The 26,934-nt window shown below is 45.0% G+C and overlaps 2 protein-coding genes across 4 annotated transcripts; one reads left to right on the top strand and one right to left on the bottom strand.

Annotated features, from left to right (window-relative positions):
- Positions 1-307: 307 nt before the first annotated feature.
- Positions 308-10,989, bottom strand: MFAP3 (microfibril associated protein 3). Of its 3 annotated transcripts, none has more exons than XM_084216054.1 (3): positions 10,898-10,989; positions 5,872-6,332; positions 308-4,533 (listed from the first exon to the last, which is right to left on the bottom strand). In XM_084216054.1, exons 2-3 carry the CDS (start codon positions 6,149-6,151, stop codon positions 3,761-3,763), a joined length of 1,053 nt encoding a protein of 350 aa, XP_084072180.1. In that variant the 5' UTR covers positions 6,152-6,332; positions 10,898-10,989; the 3' UTR covers positions 308-3,760. The 3 variants fall into 3 exon arrangements, with proteins under 3 accessions (XP_084072180.1, XP_084072182.1, XP_084072181.1); XM_084216056.1 differs by having other exon boundaries at positions 308-4,506; XM_084216055.1 differs by having other exon boundaries at positions 10,862-10,955.
- A 4-nt stretch (positions 10,990-10,993) lies between these two features.
- Positions 10,994-21,354, top strand: FAM114A2 (family with sequence similarity 114 member A2). Its single transcript, XM_084216053.1, has 14 exons — positions 10,994-11,079; positions 12,167-12,372; positions 12,585-12,681; positions 13,124-13,219; positions 13,510-13,622; positions 14,581-14,715; positions 14,882-15,040; positions 15,388-15,511; positions 16,476-16,555; positions 17,167-17,295; positions 17,510-17,649; positions 18,367-18,439; positions 18,986-19,039; positions 19,759-21,354. Exons 2-14 carry the CDS (start codon positions 12,169-12,171, stop codon positions 19,855-19,857), a joined length of 1,503 nt encoding a protein of 500 aa, XP_084072179.1. The 5' UTR covers positions 10,994-11,079; positions 12,167-12,168; the 3' UTR covers positions 19,858-21,354.
- The last annotated feature ends 5,580 nt before the right edge of the window (positions 21,355-26,934 follow it).

The raw sequence follows: 26,934 nt of genomic DNA, 5'->3' as shown, positions 1-26,934 counted from the left end.
CCTTGTGCAGAGACTGGCAACCAGAGACTCTTCCTTAAAAGCAATTTGGGTGAATTCCGCTCTCATTCCCACTTGCACACCCCCATGGAAGGCACTACAGAGGGCTTCTCAGCAAGGTGGACTTTTGGTGTTTGGGGGGAGGGATTACAAAAAGAAAGATGGTTACAATACAGAATAGTACCAGTATGGGAAAAAGGTAAGAAGAAATAAAACAGATTTGTGGGTGAAGATCACACACACAAAGTGAAACAAAGAACTAAATGTTTGAGGGCCTTCCTGAAACCATTTCAGGTCTGTACCTGTTTGTATATGCAGCTGGGAACAATTATTAGATACTGTTGAAGACTGTGAGACAAAAAAAAAAAAAAAAAGATCCAAAGACGTCATAGCAGGAATGGTCCTTCAGATGACTGAATATCCCAATAACCTCTGTCAGGCTGATTAACAACATTCTTCTGAGCTCAATGCAGCTGCTACATAACCTTAGAGAGACAGGCACTCCTCACTTGTAAAACAGAAAATTCCAGCAGAACAAGGTTTTTCTTTTCAATTTATTTTGCAAATCTACCAATTCATTTTATGAAAGTATGAAATCCCATGTAGTTACATTAAACAGTTACATTACAATCCAGGTAATACAAATAATCACTATAAAGTTAGTTTTATGTACTCTTGGATAACAAGTCGATTTTCTATTTTTTAAAATAAGTCACAAAGAAGAGATAGAATAGCCTTCTGATTGTCAGAGACTTAAGTTTAAAGCAAGGAAACCACTGTAGATTCTCCTCATCCTATAAAGAGTTGAGAGAGAAACACTTTCAATGTTAATGTTCAATTAGATTCATCAAAGACGTTAAGTGCACACATCTACTCTCAGGGTAACAAGAAGAGTTCACAAGTTGTTTGGAAACTGGTGTCAAATTCCATTCTCTGGAAATCACTTTTACCATTTAACATCACCTTTGTCCTTGCTTTCAGATACATAAAAATCCTGTAAAATGCACAGAGCTCCAAATCCTCTCTAATTGAATTCAGTGGGAGTAGGATCACTTCCTCCATTCAGAAGGTACTCCTGATATACTGAAATCCTTACAAAACAACCTCCTTTCCAGGAATGAAATTCATGGAAGGAACAAAATACTGCAGTAATTCAGGAAAACTCTCAGCTTTGCTATCCAGCAATTGACACTGCAACTGCATTTCTGAGGACCTTTATGCACGGTCACTCTTTCCTCTCAACCAGCAATAGGATGTATGAAGACACCAGGTAACTGCTCACAAAGAACCTGGAGCAATGTAATTAAAGTAAAAAAATCAAAAAAGAGATCAAATCAGTCTCAAAACAGCTCTCCTGGCATTCATCTGACACACTTCCAGTGTCATTCTGCTGCGACTTCTGACGTGACATCTGTCAATCATAACTGCTTCTTAGGAAGCAATTAAATAGTTTAGATTTTGTAGTGGCATGTCTCACTGTGTGTGTATTTAGGGGTAATCCATATGTTGCATATCATGCAACAGTTCCAGAGATGCAAGGAGAGCTGTTTATAGGGAAATAAGGCAGGTGCAGGTACATTCTGATGGCCTGTGGCACAAAGGAGATTGAAGCAAATCAATTCAACCAATCGGTTGCAAACTCTCAAATCTCCCCTCACACATGTGCAACAAACCTGCAGAACCCACTGAAGCACAGGAGTGAAGCCAGCAGCTTCCTTCTTCTAAGAGAAATAGATATTTATCCACAGAGTATCTTTTAACACTGATAACCTCAGAAAAGAAACCAGACAGGTTACACAAAACCATACAAAATTTTCACCTGGACATAAAGTGCCATCAAACCATGGAAGCAAAAAAAGAAGTCACTGTTTAGGCAGCTACTCAAAGTATGAACAGGTTTTATTCCCCTGAAACAGACAAAGTTTGCTACAGTCTTGGAAAGGGCACCAAGCTGGTGGGAATGTTTCTGTAATAAAGGCTAGCAATTTCCTTTCTGACTAACACTACTCTTACCTGACAGGCCAAAGGCAACTAGGGTGATTTACCTGGAGGCTGACTGCAGAATTTCCCCAGAAGGTAGCTTAAAATGGTAATAGATGCTGTCATTTCCCTGTCTCTGATATAGTAACTGTAATTCATTCGGCCCCTTCTTTCTGAGCATGCATTACCACAGACAGCCCCACCCTGCTATTACCACTGTGCCTGCTTGTTTTCCACCTCTACTCATGTAAATGTAATGTCAAATCCTCTTAAGAATCCTGAGCAGTCCTCCAGAATCACTTGTTCAACTGACATTTCTGTAATAATAAGGAAAGAAAAAAGAGTTGTGTGAAATTAAATGGCACTCCTGTTGCCAAGCTGTTAAAATTATATGGCAATATGCTTCCAGTAGTTGTAAGAAATTAATATGTGGAGTGCTTACAAGCTTTACATCTACTAAATCTCAACAGGATATAAAATGCTATTTAAGTGATACAAATGTTAAGGAGAAAAAAAAAAACAAAACAGCACCAAAGAGTGGAAGAAGAAAGTAGATTCTTGTCTGCACTCTGATTCCTGGAGGCTGGATCTCTACAGCTGAGGAAGCCAGATGGGAGATCCTTGGTGAAGTACTTGTGCACATATGTCAGCAGCTGCAGCTCCCTTCTGCCACCTCTGCAGCACACGAGGCTGGGCTCTATCAGTGAGTCACTCCCCTCCTGCAAGCAGGGGCTGGCAAACAGCTCAGCCAGCCCCCACTCTCTGCCACTGCCTTCTGACAGGACCAGCCAGAGCAGAGCGATTCGGTGTCACTACTTTTCACCTGCTTTATTATAATGCTGTTCAGGAAGATGTGCCTCAGACACCTGTCTGTAGATGATGAATTCATTCCTTAGTTTTGCCACGATGTGATTACTGTCATCTTTTTCTCGCCACAATGTCAAACACAATATAAAACTTTGGATTTTCTATAGTGAGTGAAATCAGCATAATGAAAAGCCAGGCAGTGCCAGAAGTGCTGTCACTGCTCCATTCTGTGGGACAGGACCAGGGTAAGGCGCTTTGGCAATCAGCACCAAGTTTAAGCAACAAGCTTTTAGAATACCCACAAGTTTCCTGCAGATGCACAGAAAACTTGAGACTTCCTGGTTGTTCTCTAAGCTGCTTTGAAACTACAACAATTCATTTAATCCAGCAGCAGATCCTGGCACTATTCTTTTCTAAGTACAGTACATTTTGATAGCAACACAAGCATGTGACACAGAACAGATTTGTTCAAGCTCACTGTGGTTCTGATGGGCTACACACACCAAGAGGCAACTCAAAAAGAGCACAGAACTCAATTCATCAGGACAACACCACTGACTCAAAGGAATTTCAGCTCAACTTTGTGAATAAAGAAGGAGCTCACAAAGGAAAAGTTCTTATTGCAAGTTGTACTGCTCAGCTTGGTCACTTCTCACACAGATCTGAAGTATCAAAAGCTACCAAGGAGCCAAGGACAATGAATTCCTGTTTTGTAACTATTTTAAATATAGCAAGCCTGCTTTAGAAAGAAAAGCCCCTGCACAATATTCCAAACCTTTTCTAGCCTTTCTAGCCTCTATATGCCTTTTCTAGCAGACTGGAATTGCTAAATCAAAGCAGACAGAAAATACACACTGCAAACTAGTTCTGGCGCCTCGCAATCTGGAAAACTCTTGTGCACATGGGATGAGGCAGCTTGTTTGCAGACCCTGTTCTCACAGTGCCCTTGGATCCCCCGAGCTGCGGCTCACTGGGCTCAGCAGGTGCCTTCCTCAGCAGGCACAGAGTGGCAGCTGCCGTGAGACACGGTGTCGATGCTGTGCCCCTGGCACTGGGGGTGGATGGACACCTGCACGGCGATCTCCTGGCCCTGCTCGCTCAGGGAGCCGTCGTCCGAGTCGCCGGCCGGGGAATGGCTGCGCTTCATGGGCGCGCTGCCGGGGAACAGCGCGGCCGGCGCCCCGCAGCCGGGGGGCTGCTTCTCCTCCTTGCCCACCTCGTCGGGGTCGTCCACCCGCACGGCCTCGAAGATCTCCTCCATGAACGCCCTGCAGTTAAGGATCAGAGGTGGGAGGGGAATGCTCCTGGCGAGCTCTTCGATGTACCGAGCAAACTCCATGGTCTTAAACTGAGTGACTTTGGCCAGCTCGAGCGTTTTGGCAGATGTGATGATGGGGATGCGCTTGGCTATCTCGAAAGCCTTCTGCAGCTTCTCGGCCCCTTCCGTGCGGAAGAACTCGTTGATGGCCTTCTCCGTTTTGCGGAGGTGGCTGCTCATCATGCACAGGCGGGTGATGTTCAAAATGAGGGTGATGGCAAAGGCAACCAGGCACACAATCATGTAGTAGATGCTCATGTCCCCTGAGGTGAAGATAACCCTCAGGGTGACTGTGTAGTACAAGGTCTCATTCTGATTAACACCTGCACACGTGTACCGGCCCCGGTCGGCAAAGCTGACCTTTGTGATGTTGAGGGAATTATCAGCAATCCTCCACCGGTCATCTGCAGAGGGGCAAGAAATAAACAGAGCTTGTGAAAAATCCCAGGGTTTGACTCCCATCATCAGGAGTCAAAGCCTGGCAGTGAGCAGTCCACTTGCAGCATAGTAACAGTACACCAAGGACTGAAATGTCCTTTTCATGCTTGTGACACAGAAAGCCATAACACACTTATCCATCATACTGCTTAATGGTAAATTATTCTGCATGCTTGCTACACTACTTTTACTTTCTTCTCTCATCTGCACTTTCCAGTCTGCTTCTGGTTCTTTCTGTTAGGAATCCTAATTCTTAACTAGGGCTTCTCACCCTGTGTTAAAAGACTGTCCTCTATAAAGTTTAATTTTCCATACATTCAGAGTCAAAAGTCAAGTGACCCATGAAAAAGATCAGTCTGTAAATGGTTCTGTTGGCAAAAGAACCCAGAATTTTCTTGAGACAGTATTCTGCTGAGCATGCAGTGCTGACATGCAAAACCCAAGTAAAAGAGAAATCAATACAAGAAGCTTTATACAGCATTTGCTGTGCATTTATAACTTAGGGGGAAAACTGTTTTCATAACTCATTTCTTTTAATTACTCTGCTTTGAACTGTTTTCATAACTTATACTTCTAATTACTCTACTTTGAACTAATCTCCAGATGGCATTATAACTACAAAAAGGTTACTGAATACTTAAGGCAGAAAGATGGCCTCCAACAAGATCCTATCAATTAGTTCGATGACCTTCATTAATACCAATAGAGAAAAATACATGTATCTCTAAAACATTTTTTTAAGTTAAAAACTGCAGGGATAGAACTACAAGAGCCAATAGCTAGGAAAATACATTCCCCTTCAGTTCAAAAGGGTTAAATAGCATGAATTCCATCATTGGCCATTACATATTGTGTTACTTTCCACAATCTCACTGATTCATAAACCAAAAAATAAATGTACTAAGTATGTTTTAAAACACATCCTCTAACAAAATTAAGCACCAACTGCCATCTCAAAAGGTTGCAAGTTGTGGAGAACTGTGTTTAACTCATGCATTTGGAAAAATATAATTTCAACCAGAGCAATAATAAATAAACCCATCAGTTAGTATTGGGTAAGATGATGATTCATTTTTTCTGTATGGAACACTGGGAGGACCCTTGAACAACATCATTCTGTGGGGCACCAAAGCAGGATGGAACAGAAGTACTCAGGTGTAATTCCTAAATGCAACATTTCAGAGGGCAAAGGACTTTGTTTTGCTCTCTTCTTATCTTCCAATTGTAAAAACAGGAGGACAGGAAGAGAAAATTATAATAAAGTCCCAGGGGTTTTCCAATACTGTTTAAAAGGGGAATAATGATGGATGGGAAACAGCAGGAAAACTCACCTTCATCTTTCTGTTCAAGCAGGTGTCCTCTGGAGTTATACCAAAGGATATGTTCATACTGGCTGATGTTCAGTTTACATTCAATTAAAATACTGCTCCCCTCTTTGGCTATGATATCATGGTGTGCTGGAGAACTTATTAAAGCTTGAGACACTGCATGAAGTGATGCATTGAAAGACCTAAAAGCAACTGTCCTGTTAAAAGCTACATTTTCCACTGTGAATCCAGCTGAAAGACCAGCACTAACAGTCAAAATTAACAGGCAATAGCTGAGCTTCATGGAAATCTAGTGGAAATTCTTCCTTCATTTAATTTGGAGAAATGAGGTCATATGATATTAAGCTGTCTGTATTGCTCTGAGATAGGAGAGGAGCTCTTGATTTGTTCTGTGATGGAAGATGTCTGGGATCCAAATGCACTTTCAAGACCATCAATATTTGAAGTGGAAACTGGAAGTAAAACTGGAAAAAAAAAAGCAATAAGTTTGTTAATGACTGCAAGGTTACCGTGTATTCAAATTTAATTTCCAATAAACAGATTTCAAATATCATAATATAAACTGTCAGCTGAGAGGTTTCAAACCAGAGCTTTGCTCAAAACACAGTGATAAAATGAGGGTAAGAAGGCATTAGCACAACCTCCAGTCCACTAGATGTTCATCTTCCCAACCAGATAAATAATCTCTGGAACAATAATCATTAAGGGGAAAAAGGTTTTACAAAAAGAACAAATTGTTCAGACTACTTGAAATGCACAATTATCTTTAAAAGTGAGTTCTGCATTTGTTACCAGAGAAAAAGTGCTTTCTTAATAGAGGAAGAAAAGCAAGAAAGAGGATGTAATTTCTGCCTCCCTCTCTACCAATATCAAAGTGCTTTTAAGCCCTGGTTTTCTAAAGCCAGTCTTTCATATATTACCCAGAGAAAAACCAAAGTGCACACCCGCACATCTGATTTTTAGCATTTACATCTACTTACTTGATTTTAGGGGCACAATTGATATTAGATGTCTAAATATTATATAATATGGTTTAATTACTTGGGAACAGTCTCCTGGTTGTTATCTACAGCCAGAAGAGGAAGTCCCTTTCTGAACAGCAGGACACTGATGTTTACGCATATTTCCTTTCTTGCAATATCTCTTGTTGCTGCTGCATTTTCTAAGTCTGCTCCCTGTTATTCTTTGGTTTACAATGAGCTCCTGTTGAAAATCTTTTAGTTTATGCTGCATCTCAGCAGTCATATATTCTTCATTGTCTTCTCCACCCAAACTTCATGGAAATGTGAAAAAATTGTTTTGTCTAGGGACAGACACTCTTCAAATTAATGTGCACAAAAGATATTTTAAGACATTAGGATACAACAAATTTTCTGTCTTTTGCACACAAGCCAGAATAAAACCAACTTGTAACAAAATGAGATGACACTGAGAAGACACAATATGTAATCAATTTTCCTGGAAGCCTGATTCAAGAAAATTTCTAATCCAATATGTGTTCCCTGATGTTATGATTCCATCTAGACAGCTCCAGTCTTAAAAAAACATTTATGAAGTACAGAAGCCACAAGCACAAATATTATCCTAAAAAATATCTCACTTCATATCATTGACTGTGTGACTTCAAATTTATCATCTTTTCTTCTACAAATAACAGATGTTAGTGGAAGGGAATTTCATAAATATCACAACACAAAGGGACCCATTGACTTAATAAATAATGCTGACACTTTTCATCCTTCTAGAATCACCAGTTAACACTATCTAAAACACTTCTGAAAAAAAAAAAGTAACATGCATAAAACCAGGTGATTTCTAGTAATTATCTTTCATCAGAGACAAACTAAGCATATTCAAAAGGGGGAATTCTGCTGATGCTATCCAGACTGGGAATTTTTTGCAGTGAAAGTTAATTTGTCGAAGGTCAAACCAGATTCCAGACTTGACATCTGATGAGAAATGTGTTATCTGACCCATTTCCATTTCTGTTGCAGCTATTGCCAGAACAAGTTTAACAAAGAAGGCAAAGAAGACAGCTGCGTCCAACTCTCCTTCAAGCTTGACTAACCAACTCACCCACTGAATCCTGCAAGAGAAACTGGAAAACAGGCTCCCTACTTGTTTCTCTGTAAACAGCAATCCCTTCATCTGGCTTCTCCTCTTTTTTTTTAAATCATTGGCTCCACTCTGTTTTCTATCATGCCTCTTGTCCTTTCATTTAAGATGAGACTAGTGCAGAGAACTCAATTATACCATTGTGCTGGAGGAGCTACTTTGCCACAGCTAAACAGTTAAAACCAAACGACCAAGGCCTCTTTCATTCCTGTTTTTCACCAGCTATACTTTAGGGAAAGCATTACTTCATCCTGCTGCCTCTGAAGAAGAGCATCCCATCCACAGTGACAGCACAGGTCTGAAAAAAAATAAATACTAAGGCTGCTGTTGATCAGCAACTATTCTTCTATTTGAGGGAGTGGTTTTAACCTTCCATTTTTAGACCCTTGGTATTTTCAGACACTTTCAGAGCCTGCAAAAGGCTGCTGACACTGACCTGCTTGCTTTGGCAACCTAATGCAGACCCCACACACAGAGGCTGTGGACTGGTAGTGGTTTATTTGCCACTGACATTTGGGTTGCTTTAAAGGTCTGTCACAGCTTGTGGTGGCAAGTGAGGTGCTGTGGTCCCAGACCTTCAGCTGACATCACCCTATGATCCAGCTGCCTTCAGCTAAAAATGCACTTTTGCATGCATCAGACTTGACTTCACAGTGCCTGATGCAATTAAAACAGACCACAGTTCTGCAGCAAGCACAAACCCTCATCGTCACCCTTGAATCACAGGCATATTATAACTTTCAGTCTTCTAAAACAATAACATCCCATCTGATATTTTAGATTTATTAGAGAATAATCCCAGTGCCTCTTGTACGTTGCCTGTGCTATTGTAATTTTAAATTATTAAATTTGAATTGTTAAGGTTTCCAAGCGTCTCTGACGTCTGTTCCTAAATGACATTAGGAATCTCACTCATTTATTTAACACAAGAAATACTCAGCAACATTTTCCCTCATAAGAATAATTATCTTCAGTAATTGCATATGCTCTCCACTATCCTTGCACTGAGCCTGCATAATGCATAAACCATTGGTGATGGGTCATTTAATTTTACTATTAAATTCTTCGAGGTCTGATTTATTAGAAATTGTTTGTCTTTTGGAAAAGCCATTATTGCTAAGCAGACAATGATCTCTCACTACCGAGTGCTGGGAACAATAAAATGATTTGCAAAATCCATATTCTTCATCCACTGCACTTATGCAAAACAGCTGCTAAAGGACCCAAAAAGGATAAAGCGTGATCAGTGCCAACATCACAATTCTTCAACAAAGTGTTAAGCTCAATCAAGATGAAATGTGCCAGAATAGAAACTGGCTATTTTACAACTGAACCTGAAGCTGAACTCAACACATTTAACCTTTATTAAACCATAAGATGTAACAACAAATAGCAGTGGAAAGATAAAAATCTGTGATGCTTGTGCTTGTATGAGTCATCCTTGGCTCCTACCCTGAAGAAGTGTATTTGTGTCTAACTTAGAGCACTCTAAGTAGTCCCACTGAGGTCAGTGGAAGCACTAATAGTACTTAAAATTACACACATTTATATGGCACTGCAAAATTGGGGCCCAAGAGGTTGCAAGTTATATGGTTTTACATTCACTGCTTATAACATCACTTCATACCTGGAGTAACGTGAGGCACTAAACCGAGACACACCTGACAGAGCACAGGCTGCTGATGTCTTGCAGAAATACCATTTGCAAGCCCCCTCTGACCCTCTGTCAAACCAGGGAGACGCATTTGGCAGAGCCCTGCAGACAGGAACTCTTGGGAAGTTTATGAACACAGCCAGCTTGGTGTTGACAAGAGCCATTCCGGGTGCTCCAGCATGGGAGAGGCTGCAGGGAGGGCTCACCCTCTGCTGGCCCCAGCCAAAGCTCTGCGGGGCAGTGGCAGCATCCACAGCCCAAAAACCAACCTAAGGGGCAAATCCACAGCAGCCCAGGGCCAGCCTCACTGCTGTCTGATGGGATTTGTTGCTTTCCCGTGCACATTCCTTGGCTGCCTGACAGGACACGGTGTTTTGCTGTGCTTATCCCTCGGCTGTCTGACACCTGTCACGGGCTAACTCGCCAGGACCGGGCATCGGCTGTGCAACAAAACAGGTTTTTTTGTCCCGTCAGCTAAAAACGACCAGGCACAAAGTTTCACTTAACATCACCCCGTCCTCACAGCCCCTGTATGCTCCCAGTTCACTCGTGGAAAAGCCCTGGTCCCAGCTGCTGGTGGCAGCAGGACACAGGACACGGGACATGACTGCTCTACAGCCGAGGGCACTGGGCCACGAGGGAAGAGTGACGTCATGCGAAGTGGTGTCACTGGGGCATGACGTCATGCCAGAAACACAAACAGAATATTCTGAGTTGGAAGAAAACCACAAGGATCATCCAGTCCAACTCCTGGCCCTGCTCAGGACACCCCAACAGTCCCAGCCCGTGCCGGGCAGTGCTGTCCAAACGCTCCTGGAGCTCGGGCAGCCTCGGGCCCTGCCCGTTCCTTGGGGAGCCTGGGCAGTGCCCAGCACCCTCTGCGGGAAAAACCTTTCCCTGATCTCCAGACTAAGCCTCCCCTAACACAGCTCCAGCCGTTCCCTGGGTGCTGTCACTGTCACACAGAGCAGGGATCCGACCTGTCCCTCCGCTGCCCCTCGGGAGGAGCTGCAGACCCCGATGAGCTCTGCTCTTGGTCTCCCGTTCTCCGGCCTGACCGGACGAAGTGACCTCAGCGGCTCCTCCTGTGGCTTCCTTTCGAGGCCCTCCGCCTCTTTCACTGCCCTCCAAACCTGCCCCCACTGCCCCTATTTCCACGCCAAAACAGCGAGGCGGGACATGGCCCCGCGGCCTCCCCCTCCGCCGCTGCCCTCCGACCCCGACCTTGCCAGGTGAACCTGGCGGTACCGCCGCTCTCACCGGGAGGAGGGTGCCCGGCCCGGCCTGGCCCGTCCCGCAGCTCCGCCGCCGCCGCCGGCCCCGCCGCCCGGACGCGCTTCCCCGGGCTGAGGCCGCTTCCGGGGCAGCGCCGGGGCCGCTCTGCGCCGGCCTCGCTGGTCTCGGTCCGCCCGGAGCCGCGGGGGCCGCGCCGACCGCCGACGGTGAGGGACGGCACAGGGTCCGGGGCTCTGCGGGGCACAGCGAGCCCCGCGGGCAAACGGGCGTTGGGGCACCGCTGTGGGGCAGGCGGGACCACGGCGGGGTGGTGCGGGCACCTGGCGGGCTCCTTGTGCGGCAGGAGCCTCACGGGGAGGTTTAGGGAACTTGGGGTGCCACATGGGGCAGCCCCGTGTGGGGGCCATGGCACTTTGGGGGTCTCCCGGGGAAGCGGAGGCGCAGGGAGGCCTCCAGGGCTGCGGGGTGGGGAGGGTGCCGGGGGTGACCCGGGGGTCGCGGCAGTCGCTGTGGAGGGTCCCGGCAGATGGGGTTCGGTCCCCAGCCCGCAGCCGGAGCCGTCGCCTTCCTTCGCTTGAGGCCATCGCTGCCCCGTGGCGGGGGCAGCTGCCCCGATTGCATCAGTGAGCGCCTGGCTGGGGACACAGCAGTGTCACCCCAGTGTGATCCCGGGGACCCTGGGGGTCTCGGCTTGTCCCTGCCTGGCCCCGCAAGTCACTTGAGCCGCAGCTGCTGCCAGAGGAGCCGGGACGGGTGACACGCGGGCCCCGAGAGCAGCGGGACAGCCCCGCTGCCGGCTCCCCGACCCCCCGGCTCACCGCAGCTCTTGGGGGATGTTTGTGCTCTGCAGTGCTCATCCCCAAGGACAGGAGCGACCCAGTCGCTGCCTCCCTGCCTGCTCGGCTCTCTGACACTTTGTCTCCTACACTCCTCAAGCCACCCCAGCCATCCCAAGCAATGGGAGTTTTCACTTTTATTTTGGTGGGACATGTAATGGATTTAGTTATCTGAGTCCCTTTTGTACCTTCATTTGTTTTTAAGAGTTAGCAAACCGGTTTATTTTCCTGTGGAGAGGGTGTGTCAGTTAGATAAAGCCACGTGTCCCAGTGGGACTTTAAACTTCCAAGTATGCTATTTTTGAGTCAGACGTAATTTGGTGTACACACATGTGGGTACATGTGGCAACACTGTTGTGTTTAATTATTTAAAACACCAACGTGATGCTCTTGAACTAATGTCAAAGTGCGAGGGAGTGATTATTTTGTGTGCTTTGCTTTCTATGGATGTTTGTAGTCATGTCTGAGGAAAACGGTGGTGAAAATCTGAGTGATGAAACCTCTTACAAAGCTGAAAATGAACAGAAGACAGAGGAACTGGGCTGCTCTGAGAGCAGTGAAGGGAGACAACAAGAGACTTTGCCTGTGACTCGAAAAAGACCTGAACCGAAGCCCCCAAGCCAGCCTGCTGTCACAGAAAAGCCTGCAGGTGAAACCATCAAGGTAAGTTCTTGTGCTTGCTTGGAAAGTTGGGACTTCACATTTCATGGTTTTGAGGACAGGACAGCTCTGACCATAAGCCTCACTACTTTCTGAAAATTCACATTGCTGTTCTCTTAAATGAAAAAGCTTCACAAAAATCACATGTAACAGTCTGCTCATGTTCCTTTCCTCACCATAGTGCTGCATCACTCTTGTGTTTTTCTTCATTAAAGGTCTCAGATCCTCCTGCAGTTCAGACAGGGTGGGGCTACTGGGGAAGCTGGGGGAAATCTCTTCTGTCAACTGCGTCTGCTACCGTAGCTACTGTAGGTAAGGCTCTTTCTGGTATTTGATAAATATTTTAATCATGTTTTGTGTCTCAAGCTGGTGCTTTAGAACTTGTTTCTAGAGAAGAGGATTTCAGTTATAGCAGTCATTATTGGAAAAATGTCAAGAGAATTGTTCAAGTAATGGGAAAAGCTTGTACCAAAAGGTACAGTGAGATTAAGGAGATATGCACAGGCAGAATTACTTTCAGGTTTTTAAGGCGTTTGTGTAATTTTCACCTGGTATTTTAAACTAGTATTCTGCCAGTATTTACAACTTTATTTAAAAGCTGAGATGAAACCTTGGTTCATTACATTGGTAGGTGAACTGGATAGTAGGAGGTTTTAATGCTGGTTAAAGTGTTTTGAACAGAAGGAATCCAGAATAATAAAAAAGGAATATGCAGCTCTAATCCTGTTTCTGTTCTGATTTCTGTCTTCTCTAGGTCAAGGTATTTCAAATGTCATAGAAAAAGCAGAAACTACCCTTGGGATCCCCAGTCCTAGTGAAATCTCATCAGAGTCTAAAGATGGTGCAAGAGGTCAGTTTTGTACTGCATAAGAACAACCCTGCAACGTTTTTCACAACATAATGAGCCCCAAAATGACATCACCTTACTCTGCACCTTACCCCTGAAGACTGATAGTAAAATAATTTAAATAATACTCTCTTGCTTGGTTCTGTTAGCTCTGAAAAGAAGGGAGGAATATAATCTGAATTGTAGGCTTGCTCCTAGCTGATATTTGGTGTCAGTTTTCTCCACTCTGTGGCTGACAGGATCTTTTCCTTTTTTTGGAAGTCAGGAAGTTAATTCTCTGCCTTCTAATGCAGGAAGTGAGAATCCTGCTGCCAGCAACGCTGATGCAGCTGATGATGGCAGCTCCTTCCCTATTGCTGGGGCTCTTGAAGTTTTATCAACCATCTCTACTGCTGTCCAAAGCACAGTGAGTGAGTTGGGAATGCAGGAGAAAATGGGTTTAAGGGAGCTTTGGGGTTTTGGCCTTTGATCTGAAACATTGTAAGAAGAAACTTAATTTTGACATTTGTGGGATGCATGGTGATAAACTCTTCCAACCTTCAGAAAACCATTATGTTGGGCCTTGCTTATACTGGCACCTAATGTGAAAGATGTTATGAATTTTGATAGTTCTGTATTGAATGTTGCCACATAACAAAAAAATCCTAAGGGAGGATTGTGCAGAGCGTGCATTTCTGTGCATGTCACCTCTGTACTCTGTCATCTCTGCCTTTCCTTTGGAGTAGTCAGCTAAATGCAGGGTCAGACTCATTCCTGGAGTATTTCCACTGATTTCCACAGAACTAGAGATGAAATCCATTCTCCTCTTCAAAAACCCTATGTGAAACTAGCTCAGTTTGCTTGGAAATCAGCTTGCTCCTGTGACCAGGAGAAATGCACTTCAAAGGAAGCCATTACCCTTAGAAACTGCTTTTGTGATGTGCTGTCTTGTCAATTTGCCTGGGAATCTGAAAGAGCTGCAGATGGAAGGCTGGCTTCTGTTTTTTGCTTTTAAGGCTCAAACAAAAGTTAGCAGTCAAAATCCACAGGTCTGGTGTTTTCTCATTGGAGGGATGAGAACTGAATTCTGTAATGTGCTGAGAGCCAGTTTGTCCACAAACTAAAAAAATGTATTTCCCATCAGATTGCTGCAGCTGTCTGGGTGCTGTAATAAGCTGTTGGGTGATAATGTGTTGTGCCTCTTTCCATGTCCTGCTGCTCTCTTTGGGATGATTAGGGTTGAATTTAGGGTGACAAGGACCAATTTGGCTTTTATGTGAGTGCCCAGTGCAAGATTGCTGATAAAACCCTCCCAATTCAATTTCTTCCATTGTGTAATCTTCTCTGAGTTTTATGTGCTGTCTTTATCCAAATCTGCTTCCTAGGGTAAAAGTGTTATTAGTGGAGGTCTGGATGCCTTGGAATTCATCGGCAAAAAGACAATGGATGTAATAGCTGAGGGAGACCCTGGATTCAAAAAAACAAAGGGCTTAATAAACAGAACCTCTACATTATCTCAGGTACAGCACTTCCCTATCAGCCCCTTATTGGTTTCTCTCATCTCTTCTCCTTTCTTTTGTGGTCTTGTCATTAAGCAACCATTTTTTGCTATTGAGCCAAAAGCCTTCTCCTCCTCTATTCTCCATCTCCTGGCACCGTCACGAGGCCTCTGCTTTTCTTTTTCAGGTCTTACGAGAAGCAAAGGAGAAAGAAGAGCAGCAGACAGCTACGGAGGTTACCATGGCTACTGAGAAGAAAGCCCATTATGGGTTACTGTTTGATGAGTTTCAGGGTCTTTCGCATCTGGAGGCCTTAGAGATGCTTTCCAGAGAGAGTGAATCAAAGGTAATGGCCTTGAGCATTTTGCTTTCTATTTTGAGTTCAGCTGAACAGGGGAAAAAAGATTAGAAATATATGTATATACATGTAAAATCAAGTGCTCAGAACTTGCTGTAAAATGATTACAGAACTTCCCTTTGATCCTTGCATTAGGATCTGGTGTTTACCTTGGGAGCAGTTTGTCCTGTCCTCAGCTCCTGAAGCCATTCCCAGCCTCAGTTCCTACAGTTCAGTTCCTCCAACTTCTCACAAGTTACTCTCCTCACACCTGCTGGTTTGCTGCTTTGGCCTGTATTTTCCATCCTTTGGATAGATTTATTGATTCTCTCCTTGGCTGTGCTGCCCTTAACCAGGTGAAAGCAGTTCTGAATGCCCTCTCTGGAGAGAAGTTGGACACACTGAAGGAGGAAATGGAGCAACTCAAAGAAGCATTTTCTTTGCCTGAATTCTTTGAAGAAGAAGAAGAAGAAAAGAAGGGTAAGAGAGCCGCAGGTTCTGAGAAGAGAAGCTGGTCCTAGTGCAGAACCAGCCAGCCCTGATCAGTAGCAATGGGCATGATGCCAAATTTAAATTATTCTTTTGCTGGATGCTTAATCCTAAAGCTATCTCTGTCCAAGGGCTTGACAGGTAGCAGCACCCTTCACCTCTGAGAAGCTGTGCAGTAATTCTGTAGCAGGAATGATTTCTTGCCAGAGCAGGGTTAGAGTTGTTTGACTCATGGGCAGTTCATACAACTGACCCTGAGCCAAGATGCTAATTCAGAGAGAAAGTGGGTTTCCTTGACCAGGAGGGGAAAACTGAACAGAGCTGTCCAACATGTGGGAGAGCAAAAAGCCTTTTTATTTGTTTTTTAAATGAGAGTTAGCCACACAGAGCAAAAGATTCAGAGGTACCTTCGCACACAAGAGCCCTGATTCTTGAGAATTACATGGATTTAAATGTAAATTTCTTGCATTGCTTTTACCTAAATGCTCATCAGGGAGGGCTTATACACCTGCACTTGCTATCATTCAACATTTAATGTATCTTTTATATTTGCACATAATGGATCTCACATCTGCTGTGCCATATATAATAGGAGAACCATAGGCTCTAAGTGATATTTCAGACTCTCCAAGGTGATGTGCAAGTTAGTGTGTTATAAAAGGCTGCCTGTAAAAAAATAAAAAATAAAAAAAAAAAGGAGTTACCTTAGCTACAAAACCAGAATTGAGAAAGCAGGAACTAACCTTCAGGCACTGATGTCTCCACCTTTGCAGAACTTACCTTAGAAATTGTATTTGAAAAGACTGGGTTTGATGCGTTCTTGCCTGAGGTGATGATTCAAAGAGAAATAAAGGAAACAGTTGACAGACTTGTGCAGAATTAGTTGTGCATTGAAGTGCTGCTTATTCCTGAATCTGTCCTTTGTGTTGATTCTTTAACCTTTCCTGTCCTTTAGGAGATGAAGAGTTCACAAAAGAAGTAACAGAGTTGTTTTCAGAATTGCACATCTCCTCCACGCCAGACAAAGTGATCATGGTGAGTTATTTTCCATATTCTAAAAACTGGAGAGTTTCCTTACAGGAAGGGCTTCTCTTCACCTGCAGTGCTTGTGAAAATATCAAATACATGAAAACAAGCCATATTTTACATCTTTTGGCAATGGTAGGCAAAGGAGATGGGCCTTTAACTTTATGGGGCAGAATTATGTGAGCCTTCAGCTACCACGGTTAAAAAACCTACAGTCATGAACTGAAGGCCTGCTCTTGGTACAGAGCACCTCATTTTACTATGTGTAGGGCTGGTGTGAGGAAGATTCATCTTTTTTGCCATCATTTCACTACCCTTCAGATCCACCAAGTGGCAGCAGCATTCTGCAGACATGTTTTTAAAGCACCTCTGATAGTTTGGTCTTGTTGGTAAACTCTAGCCCCTGGTGCTAGAGAAACAAATGCCCTCAACTGCATCAGTGCAGCCCAACTTTTGCAAAATCCTGAAGGCACTGGGATCATTTGCCCTGGTTCTTCTCAGAAGCTCAAAAGGAGTTGTAGCTGCTTCTTTCCTCTGGAGAGGGACAATACTCCATTGTCTTGTGGTGTGCAGGGGGGCTTCATTCCAGTTATTAAATATTATGGCACATCTTGTTCCAGGTGAGGACATCTGCTCATGAGTGGATAGCACAATTCAACAGCAGTCTTCCTAAAGAGGAAAAAGAAAATGAAGAAAACCAAGAAGTAGAATCCAGAGATAGTGACCAGGATGCTAAGAAATCAGTTGAGGTAACTGGGTAATCAAGGAAAAGAATATCTGCCTGCAGAGTGTTTGTCTGGCTGCTGAGTTACAGTTGTGACTCACAGGGTTTATGGGTTTCTATTCCTGTGTGGGTTCTGAGGTCTGAAAGGACAGTGATATAATGTTGTGTGATTGAATTGTTTTAAATAATAAGAGCTGCTAGTTTTTGTGTTGTATGCAGAATTTTTGTCGCTCTTGCAGGATATTCATGCATTTGCCATAAGAAGCCTGGCAGAACTGACAGCCTCCTCCATTGAAATGTTTCACAAAACTGCAGCTTTGTTTCTCTATGGTCAGAAACAGGAGGTGACAGCCACAGACAGAGCCAAGTCCCTGTCACAGTGAGTGCATCTCTCAGTAAATATATAGCATATAATTACTGACTAAATTGTCTGATAATTCTTTGGAAATCCATGCAGTGCAGGGCTCCTGAGTTCTGCATAGGTGTTTAAGTTTAGGAATTGGGCGAATTTTTGATGGGTGGCATCATTATCTTCCAGCAGAAGTCAGCTGTCTCTTTCCATCTTAAAGGCTTTTCTTGATAAGAAAGAGGAAACTCTTCTTGAAAGCTTTGTGTAGCCTAGAAGAATATTTGCATTAAACTTGTACTAGTCAGTAGGCAGAGATTTAAAACATGACAAAACAGGCGCACAAAAGTGATTCCTGATTACCTCTTTGTTAATCATTTAGTATGCTTGGTACATGAGATGGCAAAATTACTGCGCAGGAGATACTTGGCATGTGTCTGAAATGTGCAGTGCTTTCTAATTCAGAAAATGACACTTGCCTGTAAAAAAAGGCAAGTTAGTACTGTTCCTTCTGGAATGGCTGTGTGTCCTCTGAGTGCTCTTTAAGATCTTCTTCTTTAATTATTTATTTCCCCATTTTTTACCTCTCTGTTTTATTTGGGAGACTTCTGAATCTTCATAGACTTATATCAATTTTGGATTAATTTAACTTAGTAAGCATAGAAATAGGGAATTTATGTTTTAGAGCTGAAAGAAACCTAATCTTGAGGACTGTATTTACCTTATTGTTTTCCCTGTCTTCTTCCACAGATTGACTATCATGCTGTGTAAAGAACTGTCAGCTTTCTCTAAAGAGTTCACAACATGCTTAACAACTGCAGGGGTAAGAGTTACGCCACAGTTCTTAGGAATGAGATGTGCTTATTTGATAACAGCCTTGGGATCTTTGTCAGGAACTGCTTTTTGTTTTTTGCATGTTTACATATGCAGCTTTTAACTTGTAAACTGATCTTTTAGGCCAGAGTTCCTCAAACTGTGGCATCTGAGCTTTTGAGAGCCTGGCACAGAGTGGGGGTGGGAAGTGATGCTCACAATGCTAAGGAGACAGAGGCAGATAAAGTTTGTGAGCCTGTTGTGGATTTTCCAAAGCTCTTGGGTGTTCCTGAAGATGGTATCATCAATTCTACATTCCCCACTTGTCCCCAGTTCATTTGAAGATGTCATGTGTATTCATACCCGACCTGTGCTGGGCACATGCAGGTTACTTTGTTCTTATTTGCATGCTACAAGGCCGCTAAGCTTGTGGCTTAGCTTTCCTCTAGGTAAGGGAGTAGTGGTGGTTTTAAACTTACTGAGGGTTTAGCTCTATCTTGCTTGAAGAAATGTGATCAAATTTTCAATCAGGATAATATATGTCTGATCTCTGCAGGTCAAAGAGAAAGCAGATGTGCTTAATCCCTTAATCACTGGAGTATTTTTGGAGGTCAGTTATGCTAACGTTAAAACTTTAAGCTAATACTTTAAAAATAGATGTGCTGGTTCTTCCTACTTTAGGATCCTTATGCATGCCAAGTTCTCTAACCCATGGTCTAAAAGTGTGCTTACCTGTCTAATAACTTGAAAGTTTTGATAAATGTCTGTAGATTTGCACAAAAGATGAGTTATTAGTGAGGAGTGTCAGCTCACAGTTATGATGGGTCAGGAGACACATATTAAATTCAGCAGTCTGGATTTTTAGAATTTAAATGTCCAAAGTCAAATCTTAGACAAGTTCAGAAATTAGCATACAAGAGTCCTAACATTTCCTTACTGTTTTGGTTCTCGAGCTTTCAGAGCTGTGAGGTGTGGTAGGAAGGGGGTGTTTCATGTTCATGTGTTCTTCCTTCCTGCCACAGCATGCGATGCTTCACTTAGAAATAAACACTTTTCTTCTCTTACTGAGAACAGTACCCTGCATTTGGATTGGAACTGATCTTGTTTGGCAGTGTTTAAGCCATTTGCTTTTTTTTGCCTACTGGCATAAAGCCCCTCAAAAACTTGACATAAAATTGATTTCTAGAATGAAGCCTTTAAAATCCAGCAAGCCCTAGACTTCTGATTTTTCTGTGCAATAATCAATGCTGGTTGAAATGAGTATGTGGTGAGTAAAGCTGATTGGTAGCATGGCTATTCATGTGTGTATTTTGATTTTTGTTTTCACAGGCTTCAAACAGTGCTTCCTATATCCAAGATGCCTTCCAGCTCTTGCTGCCTGTACTGCAGATCTCTCTTATTGAGGCTAGAACGGAACTATCACAGTAATAAAAATCCTTCTAATTAAGAACTTTCTGACCTTCCCAGTTCGTAGTTTCCATGCTGGAGAATGATGTAATGGCTCTTATTAAAGGGAAAAAGATGAACTCTGCTCATTGCTGCTGCAAGAATGGTGATTAAGTGCAGTCTGGCAATGACAGCTCTTACAGCACACTGAGAGATGTGATTAGCATAGTCCAGGCTGGTGGACAACGTGACAGGCTTAAAGTGCAGATTGCTTCTCTGTTTCATGGACTGTCTGTGTCTTTTCACTGAAATCTCTCTGCTGTATGTGTTAACAAGCTCTTTGTGTTCACAGTCCAGAGAGCTTCTCCAGTGCTGAAGAGAAGAGTAGCAGCTGGCTAGTTAGTTAGCTAAAATCATGGTGTGATTTTTAAGTCAGACATAATTGGGTTCCTGATAGCTCTGCATTCCTGTTGAAGTGAATATTAGATAGGAGGTGCAAGAAGAGGCAGATTTTTGTGATTATGAACCTTGCAGTTCCTAGACTGGGCAGAATAGAGCAGAGAGAATTCCTGATCAAGCTGTTGCTGAAGAGAAGCTCAGCTTCCTGAAGATGTCTGTACTGACTCAGGGATGTGGGACAGGGACTCTCACCAGGGGGCTGTTTCTCATTCTCTCATGCTGTGCTTGCTTCAGCAGGAGCTGGGAAAATGCTGATCTGGCCCTGTGAATGCAGGTAGCTGGCTTTATAGCAATAAATGAGAACTGACTAAAAGGGATTGATTCGTGTTTGGCCACTTTAATGAGAGAATTCAGCAGGAGAATTCCCATTTTTCAGTGCAGCTTGGCATGTCAGCCACAGACTGTTCACAGACTCACATACTGCTTGTCTTCTCTTTCTGTGGAAAAACACTATAATGCAATGCTCCTTCTTGGAAGGTATCTATTAAAGAAGTAGGGAGAGAGGCAGCAATTTGGTTCTGTTAGTAGGAGTCCTAATTTGCCTCAGAAGCTGCTCCACGCATGGTATCTGTTTCTTTGTGCTGTGCAAGTTCCCTGCTTTGTTCCTTTATCTTTTGAGCCTGCCCATGGGGAGGCAGCAGCCTCTGTTGGAATCACAAGAGCAGAAATGCACAGCTAAAATAGAATTTCAAGAAGTCCATAATAGCTAATCAGAGGTGACTGAGTGTCACACCTGCCTCTGCACTTCCTCATTGGTACCAATGATGCTCCAATCCCCTTTTGAAAATCCTCTGGGTTTTAGCAGGTCTTGCACATCTCTGCTATACTGAAGGCTTAGAACATTCCTCTGCTCTGGTTGTGCAGTAGAGAAGTGTTTTTTTGCATTAGAATACCTTTTGGCTAATGCTCTGATTTTATATATATATATATATATGGAAAAACCCCTGCCTTAGTCATGGTTAGACTGATCAGATCTCAAAAGGGAAAGCTTTTTCTGGCATCTTAAAACTGGACTTGAAAGGAGTGTGTCCGGGTAAAAAAAATCTGCACTACAATAAAATCTGTATTTTTTTTCTCCTTTTGGTTGTTAGCATTATTAAATAAAGGATTTGTTTTGACAACCGTTTCAGTTAAAAGCTATCAAGGTAGCAGTGGGCACAAATGAAATAAAAGAACTGGGGGGGTTTTTTCTCAGCCCTGATTGTGTTTTTTGGGGCAGAGCTGGTTGCAGCTCTGGGGCCAGGACAGCTGGGATTTTTCTCATGGCAGAAAATAGTGCTCTGAACTCAGGCTGGGGAGTGAGAGCTCCCACAGATGAGCTCCCAGTTCCTGTGTCAGTGCAAAACGGCAACTTTGCTCCTGCCAAAAAGCCAAAATGTACAGGAATGTCAGAAGAGAAGAAATAAAGGTAATGGAGTTTTATGAAGCAGCAGCTGCTTTTTTGCAGATAAATTCTACTGACCTGCAGTGCTTTAGTGTAGAGTAGTTTAATAATTAAAGGAAATGAGGTGATTTTTTTTTTTTGACATGCAGACAGTAATTCCTTCAGTCATGTGCCACCTGGATTTTGTATAGCAGCCAGTAATCAAACGTGCACCAGCTTCATTTGTGTGCCAGTGCAAGGACTGCAATAGACAGGCAACAAGAACGGTTCCACGGTTGCTGAAATCTTTCTGCCCAAAGGATTCATCAGAATTCAGCATCCAACTGTCTGGAGGTCTTCCTGCTTGGCCTTGCCTTCTGTGTGAACCTAATGAGAGCTGACAGTAATTTGAACACTTCTGGTAGTGTTTGGGGAGGTGAGAGGTGGCTGAGAATAGATAAGAGTCAGCTAAGATGCTGGCAGTGACTTGGAGGAAAAAAAAAAAAAAAAAAGCCTTCCACAATTGTTTTCTTTCCTTGGGAGTGATTCTGTTAGTTGCAGCTGTAAAAGCTGCTTCCTGGCAGCTGCTGTGGAAAGGTTTAAACACAAAAAAGGCTTGGGCTTCCCAGTGGGCTTTGGGATGTGCTCCCAGGCCTTGCCAGCCACCTTCCCAGGGACTCCATTTCCATTATTAAAGCACACATGGTCAGTAGCAGCAGAACCCCTGGCAGGATGAGCAGTTGTCCTGGTTTGGAAGAAGCAGCAGCTATGCTGCCACTGGTGGCCCTGACTAAAGGGACACCTGTCCCAGGTCACCCACAGCACAAATTAAAGGGTCTGACTCAGAGGCAGGAATGGGGGAGCTTGTGGCAGGAGGAGGAGGGCTCTGGCATTTCCTTCTCAGGTGTGTTCATTGAATCCAAAATAAAGAATGATCTGTGATGATGTGACCTAAGCAGAGATGGGTGTTCTGCAGTCCAAGGCTCCTTGGCACAGAAAGAGAGGACAAAAGTGACCTGAACTGTGCTAGTCCATGTTTTCTGGGAGTCTCCTGTGACAGCATCTCGAGGTTACCATGCACTGGTGCTCTGGGTGCATCAGAGCCCAGCTGGGGCTGGCAGGGAGTGAGCAATGTGGTCACCAGTTAAAAATAAGTTTGAGTTTGGTATTTTTGGGGGAGGATCCTCCTAAGGTGGCAGGAGCTGCTCAGAGGTGTGGGTCTGATTCCTGTGCTGGTCCCAACACCAAACAGATCCCAACTCCCTGGATCTGTTTTCAGGGTGCTCCATGTGCCCATCTCCATCATCCCAAATTCCCTGGCAGCTGTGCCATGCTGGCACAGATGGGATTGCTGCCAGTGCTTATCCCAAGACCACATGCTGGCAGCAGGAGTTGCCTGAGTGATTTGTGTGTGAGCTGAAGCCTCTCTGTAAGAGACCAGAGCTACTGATTGTAAACTGGGCAGCAACAGAGACTCTGACACCAGCTTGGCTGAGCTGCTCCAGGGTTTATCTGCCCTGGACATCAAAACTCATCCCTCATTTCTGACCTAAACCTGCCAATGGGACTCTTGCTCTGGGTTTGGGGCCAGTGCAGGCTGTGGTGGAGCAGGTCTGGGGCAGAAATAGCCAGCTTTTTGGGACAAGTGACTCCTGCAGAGCTGCTTGCTCCCTGCATGGGTTACCCAGAGTTAGCTTCACTCTGTTGGAGGGGGCTCCACACACCCTGCAATTACTGTAAATGAAAGTCAAATGATTGTGGGAGCAGCTTTGTTGTAGAGTTGAAGATGTTAAATGGGACAAATCTTACAGGAGAGCTAATTCCTTTTATTAGGCGGGGAAAACAAATTAGCTGGGTACACGAGCCCTTTCTGACACTATTGTTACTGTTATTATCCCTTACTGGCGCTGTTAGAAATGAGGGCATTGCATTAGAGGGAAGGCACGTTATGCAAGTGTTTAGACGTGCTGGTAACTGCTCTCTGCTGACAGGTATTTACTTAATGATATGTTGGAGTGAAAGCCAGCAGCAAGGACAAGCTTTGGAGGGAGCTGGGAGTGCTGAGCTCTGCCTGGTCCAGCCTTGCCTAGATCTCCTGGAGCTGCCTGACACCTCCCACCCCCAGCAGGCATCCCCCCAAAGCCCCTTTTCTGTCCTTCCAGCAGGTTCCTGACCATAGCACATTCCCAGACTAGTCCCCAGTGCTCCCCTGGACCCAGGCCTGGTTCCCATGGATGTCTGCAGCCTCCAGAGCTGCCCTGACTTGCTTGCAAAAGGTCTTTGTGCTCCTGCCTGTGCTGCAGGCAATGCCTGGTGTGGGTACCAGTGGGACTGGTCACGTTTCCGGTGTCATGTGCTGTCCATGACGGATGGCAGAGCCAGTTTTTCTGCTCCAAAAGTGGGACTGGGGAGGAGACCGCAACACACAAATACCCGGAGCCCTGGCCGCTGCCAGCCAGGCATCCAGGAGATCACTTCTTTTTCAGCTCCAGGTAAGGCCCTTCCCTTTCTCCCTTATGCCATGCAGGGAATTGACAGACTCCCCTGAGTGTTTTACAGGCTGGGGAAGCAGAGCAGGACAGTGGGTGAATGAGGGAGCAGCAGGAGCACCCCTGGGGCAGCTCGTGCTCCATTGTTTTGGGGATGGCAATGGGGGGCCTGAGCTTTGTGGGTCCCCTGGCTGAGATGGGAGTGGGCTCACTGTGAGCTGCTTGTGCCTGGGGAGGGGTAAGGCCACTCAGGCTTCTCCTAGCAGGGTGTGGATACACAGGTTTGCTCTGCTAGTCAGAGGTCTGATCCAGCTGCACCTCATGCCCAGCTTGGCCGTGGACAATTGCAGCTGCTCCATGGGGACCATCAGCTGCTCTCTGGGTTTTGCTGGTTTTTCTGCCTGGGCTTTAGGAAACCAGCTCATCTGGGGCAGGCAAACCTGCCTGTGTGAAATGTGAGGCTCCAGAGGAACAGGCAAAACCAGATCTGCTGGTCCGGGGTGGGATGGAAGGGGAAAAGCTGAGGGTTGGTGTGGAGGCAGCACCCACGGAGGCAGCACCTACAGCAGGGGCTGCACCCACGCCAGGGCTGGGTGGCACCCCCAGAAAGGGCTTGCAGAGCCCACCCATGTCTTGGAAATCAGCAGGGTTGATCCCCAGGGAAGGAGGTAGCAGTGCAGGGGGGATTAAAGGGCTTTAACCCCCCCAGAGGCATTTCTTGGCATGTGTTGGGGTGGAGCCGTCCCTTCCCAGCCCTGGCTGCTGGACTGTGGTCTGGCTGTCCATCTCCTAGTGCAAAGCTCGACGCCACCTCTGTGCCTTCCCTATCTGTATCCATCTGTGCCTTCCCTGACTGCTCCCCTCTGGCAGTGGAGGCTCAAGGCAGCTGAATCCTCATGGATTTGGGGCTGGGTGCACCATGGGAGCCATGGGGCAGCCTTCCTGCACCCCCTTCTATCCCTTCCCAGGGCTGCCTTTTCTTTTGTTAATGTTTGATTATTTTTAATGATTTCAGATTAAAGTGTGATTATTTTCAATTAGTAGTTGCACTTCTTAATTACGGAGATGAATTAGATTGCTGTTCATTATTAATTAGATTTTAACTTTGCACTGATTACATCTTCTATCAGTCACTTCCCACACTTCTTCTTTCCTTCCCATCCAAACTCCCTCTCCCCCTGTGCCACCCCAAACCCTGCTGCTTCCTGCTCCCCTGCAGCATCCTGGGGGTTTAAAAAGCTGCCTAGAAAATACAAATCGATGTTATCGGCTCAGAGGCTGCAACCGGCTCCTTCAAAAGGGCCAATAACACCAACCAGATGATGTCATTTTGTGGCTAAAAACCATTAAAAGGAAGCATTAATATTCTGCCTCCCTCCAACACTGGCTAGGTGAGAAACTATTTCCTAATTACCTGCTGCCACAGGGGTGGATCTGCTCTTCCCAGTGAGCAGAAAGGACCTGATCCCCTCACCCCTGCTGCCCTGTTTGTGTGTGAGAGGGAGGGTTTGACCTGCCCAGGCTATTTCTTAGGCTTTGTTTGGGCCTCCTATTTTTAACCAAGCTTTTTCCTTTGCTTTCTTTTCATCTGTCACCTTTGAAGCACCTAATCAATGCTTGGGAGTATTCTTACCCTTGCTCTTGGCTTCTTCTCTGCTTGCTGCTGTCTCCATCTCCCTCTCTGCCACCACCCTGTCCCTCAGGGAAGATGTCCTTTCTGCTGGGGATTTCTAGGAGCCCCCACACCTGCTCTTTATTGTTTCTTCCTCATTCAATTTGAAATACTTCTGTAATTTGCACCTGCTCATGGTGAGGGGTTATGTCATCTCCCTGCACATTTATCCTGAGATTTCTCTGCCTCCATCCCTTCCCACTTGCTGCTTTCCTAGGCAGAGGGGGCTGCCTGGGTGGGCACAAGGTCTGGTCCTTTTGGTTTTTGTGTCATCCACAGATTGTTCCTGCTGTTTTGGGGGGGTAGGAATTACACAGGGCCTCTGTAAAACCTGAATCTTCCAGGGAGGCGTTTTCATCCCTGAAAAACTCACCTTCCTCCACTCTCTCGTTGCTCCTTCAGGTCCTCTCTGTTCCCCAGGTGTGACTGTCTCGTGCCCCAGAGCTCTTTGGCTTTGGTGAAATGTCGACAATCCTGAAATGTGAGTGCTTGGTGTGGGCCCAGGGGCAGCTACAGGGTTTGTGTGTGCTGGGAGCTGCACGCTGGCAATGAACCTTCCTCTGTGCCCTGCTGCAGGGTTTGGACGGGAAGAGAAGGAGAAAGAGGAGGACAAAAAAGAGAAGGAAGAAAAGGAGAAGGAAAAGACTGAGGGAGAAAAAGAGAAGGAGAAGCAGAAGAGGAGGAAGAAGGAAGAAGAAAAGGTAGGGGAATGATGGAGTTTTCTGCAGAGCCATTCACATCCTGGCTGAAAAGGGAAGCCACATCTGACCCATGGCAAACCCACACCTGCAGTAGATGGAGCTATGCTGCCCACAGCCTAAAAATCACAGTGTCCATGGCTTTTCCACTGAGAGACAGCTGTCTCTTTGCTCCCAGCATTCCTACTTAGACCTCCCTCCTTTTTCTCTCCAAATGGGATGCTGGTGTGGACAGTGGTGCTGCCTGCACTGCACACACTGTGCAACCCTTGCTCTTGGCTCTGGGGAGCTCTGTGCTGCCACGGTCACAGTGGTTCCACAGCAGCACCAGTGCTGCCAAGCCTGGCTCTAGATACCCACAGGACCAGACATCTCTGTGACTCCTGACTCTGAACTCTCAGGGTTCCCAGTGATGCTTTTCCCTTTCTCTTCACCCCA

This window comes from Fringilla coelebs (genome assembly GCF_963513975.1).
Source record: "Fringilla coelebs genome assembly, chromosome: 15".
Classification (NCBI taxonomy): domain Eukaryota; kingdom Metazoa; phylum Chordata; class Aves; order Passeriformes; family Fringillidae; genus Fringilla; species Fringilla coelebs.
Note: the sequence above shows the minus strand (reverse complement) of the source record. Positions and strands in the feature narration are given on the sequence as shown.